At 39.8% G+C, this 7,652-nt stretch overlaps 1 protein-coding gene across 1 annotated transcript in view; it reads right to left on the bottom strand.

The window, feature by feature from the left end:
* The window catches only part of SPDYA (speedy/RINGO cell cycle regulator family member A), a 36,926-nt gene that overhangs the window by 4,097 nt on the left and 25,177 nt on the right, over positions 1-7,652 (bottom strand). Inside the window, exon 5 of the mRNA XM_017545654.2 lies at positions 7,024-7,321. Coding sequence (XP_017401143.1) covers positions 7,024-7,321 — 298 coding nt within the window. The remainder of the gene's footprint in view (positions 1-7,023; positions 7,322-7,652) is intronic.

The raw sequence follows: 7,652 nt of genomic DNA, 5'->3' as shown, positions 1-7,652 counted from the left end.
TTAGTAGAGACAGGGTTTCACCATGTTGGCCAGACTGGTCTCAAACTCCTGACCTCAGGTGATCCACCTGCCTCGGCCTCCCAAAGTGCTGAGATTACAGGCATGAGCCACTGCGCCTGGCCTGAAGTTCATTTTTTAACTCCATAATGGAATAATCCCTTTTCTTCTGCCCTTCTATTTAGCTAGTAGTGAAATTCTGTCATTCATTTAACGTTTTGAATGTCTATTATGTGTCAGTCCCCAAATGTCTACTTGAAGAAGGAGCTGGCTTAAGAGCCAAGAAAAGTTCTTCCCTTCACTCCTGTTTCATGGAGAATACTTAGTTTCTGTTTGGCACATTGTGCTCAGTAGATGTTGAATTGAACAAGACCTTTTTAACAGTATCCATCCCCCCCACCCCACCCCACTGCCTTTTATTTTTTTGGTAGTTTTCTTCCGTTTCTCTTCTTTTTCTTTGGTAGTTGTCCATTCTAGTCAATCAAGGTCCAGCCCTTTCTTCAGCACTCCTCCAAACAATTAGTATGTTTACACTCTGGTTTATGGGACAGATACCTTCTAATGTTAGCTTTCTATGTCCTTGTCTGGCTGTCCTGTAAAACTTGAGATTTGAGACTGAAGACCATCTTCCCAATGCCTTCCAGAGGCCCTACCTTTTATACTCAGTAAATACAGTAAAGTTTGCTGATATCTTTAAATCTACACTGGATCATGTTTTTGTTTTTTCAGATGGCATCTTGTTCCGTCAACCAGGCTGGAGTGCAGTGGTGCAGTCTCGGCTCACCGCAACCTCCACCTCCCAGGTTCAAGTGATTCTTCTGCATCAGCCTCCCAAGTAGTTAGGATTACAGGCATGCACCATCATCACGCCCATCTAATTTTTATATTTTTGGTAGAGACGGGGGTTTTACCATGTTGTCCAGGCTGGTCTCAAGCTCCTGACCTCAAGTGATCTGCCTGCCTCAGCCTCTCAAAATGTTGGGATTACAGACGTGAGCCACCACACACAGCCAAGGATCATGTATTGCTTTGTCTGTTGACTTGGTTGTTCTAGAGGGAAATTTAGGTATACATGGTATATAGTTCTGGGATTGTGGGAGGGCTTCAGTTTGAACTTTGTATTTTCAGAGGCAGTGGGAACTTCTTACGTTTCCATGGTCATGTAAAAGATATTTTAAGTAAGTTAATCTGTTAGTGCTGTCTATGAGAATTTAGCTGGAGGAAAAAACTGTTAAATCAGAGATTTCACATAACATATATAAGGTGATTAATAGTAGAAAATGAGCAGACAGGCCAGGCACAGTGGTTCACGCCTATAATCCCAGCACTTCGGAAGGCTGAGGCAGGTGGATCACCTGAGGTCAGGAGTTTGAGACCAGCCTGACCCACATGGTGAAACCCTGTCTCTACTAAAAATACAAAAATTAGCTGGGTGTGATGGTGCATGCCTGTAACCCAGCTACTATGGAGGCTGAGGCATGAGAATTACTTCAACCCAGGAGACGGAAGTTGCAGTGAGCCTAGATCCCACCATTGCACTCCAGCCTGGGCAATGAGAGCGAAACTGTCTCAAACAAAATACTATGAATAAAGAACCAGATAACCTAGTAAGTCATTGGATGCAGAGAGAAAATCTATCGAGACTTTTTGACTTACAATGGGGTTATGTCCCAATAAACTCTGTAATTTGAAGATATCATTAAGTCAAAAATGCATTTGGGCCAGGTGCAGTGATTTACATCTGTAATTCCAGCAATTTGGGACGCCGAGGTGGGAGGATTGCTTGAGGTCAGCGGTCTGCGACCAGCACCAGCCTGGGCAACATAGCAAGTCTCTACAAAAAAAAAGAAAAAAGAAAAAAGCTAGGCATGGTGGCTCACACTGTAATCCCAGCACTTTAGGAGGCTGAGGTCAGGAGTGTGAGACTAGCCTGACCAACATGGAGAAAACCTGTCTCGACTAAAAATACAAAATTAGCCAGGTGTGGTGGCACATGCCTGTAATCCCAGCTACTCAGGAAGCCGAGGCAGGAGAATCTCTTGAACCCGGGAGGCAGAAGTTGCGGTAAGCTGAGATCCTGCCATTGTACTCCAGTCTGGGCAACGAGCAAAACTCTGTCTCCAAAAAAAATTTTTTTTAAAGAAGATGCATTTAATATAGCTCACCACCGAACATCACAGCTTAGCCTAGACTACCTTAATGTGCTCAGAACACTTACATTAGGCTACATTTGGGCAACATCATCTGGTAGCAGAGTACACTGTTGAAAATCAGTTTACTCTCATGATTTCCTGGCTACCTGGAAGCTGCAGCTCACTGCCTCTGCCCAGCATCAAGAAAGACTATGATACAGCTTTCCACTGAATGCGCATAGCCACCATAGGTAAGTCAAGGACCAGATGTATTTTCAAACTTCTGTCTGGTATTCAGAAGGCCCTTCCTTTAATTCTCTGGGCAAAACAGGACTCAGTCAATGCCCAGCTAATATATTACTTTGAAAAGCCTTCCCCAGGGCTGGGCACGGTGACTTGTGCCTGTAACCCCAGCACTTTGGGAGGCTGAGGCGGGCAAATCACCTGAGGTCAGTAGTTCGAGACCAGCCTAACCAACATGGAGAAACCACGTCTCTACTAAAAATACAAAATTAGCCGGGCATGGTGGCTGGCACATGCCTGTAATCCCGGCCACTCAGGAGGATGAGGCAGAGAATCGCTTGAACCCAGGAGGCAGAGGTTGCGGTGAGCCAAAATCATGTCATTGCACTCCAGCCTGGACAACAAACAGTGAAACTCCATCGCAAAAAAAAATAAATAAAAAATAAAAAAGCCTTCGCCAAACCTCTCACCCACAGAATTCTGAAATCTTTTGTGCTCCTCAATGTTGATCATATACTTAGCATAGCATAATAAGTTAATATACTTATTAACTTATATGCCCTGATTATGCCTTCATTAAGTGTAAAGATTAAAAACCTGGATGGCTAGAACAGTGGTAATGATAAAAATAAATAAGACAATTCAAAGAAGAATTTATTTCTGAGGAAAAGTTATTTGGTTTTAGATTATTTAACAATTGGAATGTTACATACCTGCCTATATGGCATAAGGTTAAGGCTTGGTGTATTTTTTTCCCTTGCCTTCACTCCAATATTTCATGGGTCCTCAGGTAATACATAATATATACCTATGTTTCACATGGACCAGCCCAGGTATCATAAAGCTTACAACAGCATATGATAAGGAGAAACAACAGTTTAGTTATAAAAATGTGCTATGTATTCAGATAGAACTGAGTTCTCATCTTGTTATTGTTTTACCTGGTAATGGTGTGACTTTTCTGAGTTTGTTTTTTCATCAGTAAAATGAATATAATAATGCTACTTCAAGATTTCTTAGGGGCTTGGGTATTAAATGAGATTAAGTATCTAGCATGTGATTGGTGATTGTGATGTATATAAATATGTAAAGAATGCTTCATCTACCCCTCCCAAAAGTAATTTTTTTTTGTTTTTTGTTTTTTAGAGTTTCAGGCTGGGTGTGGTGGCCATGCCTATAATCCCAGCACTTTGGGACGCTGAGGCGGGTGGATCACAAGGTCAGGAGATCAAGACCATCCTGGCTAAAACGGTGAAACCCTGTCTCTAAAAATTAAAAAAAAAAAAAAAAAAAGTTTCACTCTTGTTGCACAGGCTTGAGTGCACTCGGCTCACTGCAATCTCCACCTCCCAGGTTCAAGCGATTCTCCTGCTTCAGTCTCCCAAGTAGCTGGGATTACAGGCATGCACCACCGTGCCCAGGTAATTTTTGTATTTTAGTAGAGACAAGGTTTTACCATGTTGGCCAGGCTAATCTTGAACTCCTGACCTCAGGTGATCTGCACCCCCTGGCCTCCCAAAGTGCTGGGATTACAGGCATGAGCCACTGTGCCTGGCCCCAAAAGTCAAATTTTTGACAGTGGTTTTACCCCACCTTGTCAAATTGAAAAACATTTTGTTCTTAATAAATATCATAAACATATTTATCTAAAACTTTTATTTAAATGTGTTTTTAAGCAAAAAATTTTTAAGGTGGGAAAACATGTCTTTACCTGAAAATTGAGAAGTTGCTGGCTTGTGTTTCAAAGAAAGGTGGAAGCACTGATTACCATCTATGCTAAGTTTAGTATAGAAGTCTAAAGAAGAGTGTAAACTTTTTGTGTCTTTCTTGGAGAATTCTGAATTCAGTTTTTTGCAACCATATATTATCAGATGATTCCAACCTTATGTGGACTGGAGGAGGAAAATTTTGCTAGTAGAGGTCACTAAATCAGTAACTATTTAGGCAGTGAGAGATTCATCCTACTCCTGTAACATCGTGTGTCCCTATTATCCTGCACTCTCCCCTCTACTCCCAAGTAGCTCACTCTCCATTAAAACTATTGGAGGAAAATGAATGTATATTTTTAATGGTCCAATATGTATACAATCAATAATTTTCCTTTTTATTGCTTACCTTCTGACATCCTGAAACAAAGAATTTTACAGTTAACCATGGGTTAATACTCAGAAAAAAATGGCTATGGGTAAATATTTGTTCCTTCCTGTATAGGACCTATAAATCCTAAATCATGGCTTTCATCCAGTGACAGGATGAAAGCACACAGTTCCTTCTACAACTCCCTAAGTTAATACCCCACCTTTCATCCATAATCCCTCAAGGACCTTTATTTTTTCTCCAAAGTATACTGACTGGCAGAGCCCCTTCTTCTCTGGATGCACTCACATTTCCTGTTGAGATGTCAAGGTCTGTACTATGGAGTGGTAATACTGTTGATCTCTACAGAGAGTGGTCTGAATAAAATATATATATATATATAACTGATTCTGTTTTGCTTTCTGTAAATATCTGTTCAAATTCCTGGAATTCTCTCGCAGCTCACTTCATGTAGCCTTTCATAAGGGACTTAGTTCTTAATGCTTTTGCTACTTCCTTAGTAGTCTGCTAGAAGGCTTCTGTGGCAGCTTATTTTCACTGCCAATGGCAGGATTTCATCAAAAGGGCAGTAAAACATAATATTTAGGAATTCAGGCTCTAGCTTAGAGTCAGAGACATGGGTTCATATGTCACTCCAGCTCCTTGGGCAAATTATTTAACTTCTCTAAGCTTCAGTTTCCTTATCTGCTAAGTGGAGATATAGTATTTACCCTACAGTTGGCTGTGAATATTAAATGATATTATGAATATATAATGTATTATATATTGCCTTGGACATTGTAAACATTCAGTAAAGCTTGCCTATTATAAGGATCAAAGACTAAAGGAAGCTGGCAGAGGAGGGATGCTAAAAGACAATCTCTTTAAAAAAAAGAGATGAGGCCTTGCTATGTTGTCCAGGCTGGTCTCAAACTCCTGACCTCAACTGATCCTTTGCCTCAACATAATAAAAAACATGCCTGAAGGTGTTGAAAGGGAAGAGACTATACTGTCATGCAAAATTTTTGAGTGATTACTATGGCCACGAAATGGCACAATGACTGAGGCATAACCTGTACCTTCAGGAATCTGAGAGTCTAGTTTCTCCCTTAGTAAAGCTTAAGTAGCCACTATTAATCTCTTTGTGGCAAAAACAAATAGGTAAAATTCTGAAATAATGCAGATGTGTTAATTTCTCATGATAGAATTAAGGACCATAAAAAAAAAATCTGTCTACTCTGTCTTGAGATGGGTGAAAATCTGGAAGGCTTTATAAGTAAAAAGGATCACTAGTAGAATATTATTCTAGTACTGTTTCTAGACATTTCTAGAAAAGAAATGTCAGAGAATACTATATATAAAAATAATTTGAATGAAATTACGGTGCAGTTGGATTTTTTCCAGCTAATACGATTCTTTTCTAATACACTATTGTTGAAAGCCACTTAAATTCCAACAAAAATGAAATATATGAAGAAATTATGGTACTTATACAATGTCAGGATTAAAAATCAGGTTTTGGAATGGGTGCAATGGCTCATACCTGTAATCCCAGCAGGCAGATCACTTGGGGCCAGGAGTTCGAGACCAGCCTGACTAACATGGTGAAAACCCTCTCTACCAAAACCACAAAAACTAGCTGAGCATGGTGGTACATGTCTGTAATCCCAGCTACTTAGGAGGCTGAGGCACGAGAATCACCTGAACCCAGGAGGCAGACGCTGCAGTGAGCCAAGATCATGCCACTGCACCCCAGCCTTGGCAACAAAGTGAGACTGTTTTAAAAAAAATGGTTTTGGAGGACTCAGTAATGACATGGGAAAATCCTTTCTGATAAATGAAAAAAGCAGGCCTAGGCCGGGCACAGTGGTTCATGCCTGTAATCCCAGCACTTTGGGAGGTCGATGTGGGAGGATCATAAGGTCAGGAGTTCGAGACCAGCCTGGCCAATATGGTGAAACCCCATCTCTACTAAAAATACAAAAATTATCTGGGCGTGGTGGTACGCACCTGTAGTCCCAGCTACTTGGAGGCTGAGGCAAGAGAATCGCTTGAACCCAGGACGTGGAGGTTGTAGTGAGCTAAGATGGCACCACTGCACTCCAGCCTGAGCAACAAAGCAAGACTCACAAAAAATAGAAAAAAAAAAAGAAAGAAAGAAAAAGAAAAAAGCAGGCCTAGATATAGTATGGTTCTAATTTTGTTAGAAAAGTATACAGAAGGAAACCAATAGTTGGAAGGTGAGGTTACAAGTAAATTTATTTTCTTCTTGAAACGCTTTTGAATAAAATAAACATTTCAACAAAATGATTCAGGCTCTTAAAATACTTGAAGCTAATGGTGCATTAGGTTTCAACTTAACATAGGTCACATTAAAAATCTGTTTAGGTGGTTCACCACAAAACAGATAGGGACACAAAACAAAAAGTAACTGAAAGGGGAGAAAGTTTCAAGATTAATTTAACTTATATTGTTGTAGTATATAAATTATTTATGTATCCATGACAGCAAGGACTGACTAGAGCTCAGTAAACAACATGCATATATCTAATTCTGGCATATTACGAAATCATACCTTGAGAATAGGTATAAACTTGAGAAGGATCACCTGTTACGTCCATTGACAGTGAGTTGTATGATTCCCGAGAATGTTTTTCCATCACCTCTGCTGTATGACTGGATAAAGATGATGATGCAGACAATCCCAGTCTAACATCTCTTCTTTTTTTACCACAGAGTGAACAATCTACTGGTGTGGCACTAGGTCCCCGGGGCAGCTGAACTTCATCTCTGTTGTAGTTTCTGACAGCTCCACTGTGATGAACAGAACGTTCTCTTTGCCAGATATAATGGGTTGGTGCAATGGCCATAACCTATAATGGAAAGCTTACTTTTAGAATTTTAGTAGGATTTCAAAATTTACTAAAATTGAGTTCAAAAATTATAACTCAAAAAATGTCTCTAAAGCGACTATAAAAATCCAAATTGCTGATTTAAAAACAGAACATTTTCAGATAAGGCAATATTACTAAAAAGTGACTCATTGCTTGGATCTTTAACACAATAATTGACAAAGTAAATTATTTTAAACATGAAATAGGACTGAAGCAACCTTCCAGGTTGTCAGGGTATTTATTTTTAAATTCTGAATATTCTAAGTTTGGGAAACATAATACAGTTACTCTTTGGGTTTTTTTGTTTTTT

The sequence above is a fragment of the Cebus imitator genome, unplaced genomic scaffold (assembly GCF_001604975.1).
Source record: "Cebus imitator isolate Cc_AM_T3 unplaced genomic scaffold, Cebus_imitator-1.0 Scaffold180, whole genome shotgun sequence".
NCBI classification, from domain to species: domain Eukaryota; kingdom Metazoa; phylum Chordata; class Mammalia; order Primates; family Cebidae; genus Cebus; species Cebus imitator.
This window is presented reverse-complemented; position numbering and strand designations above follow the sequence as displayed.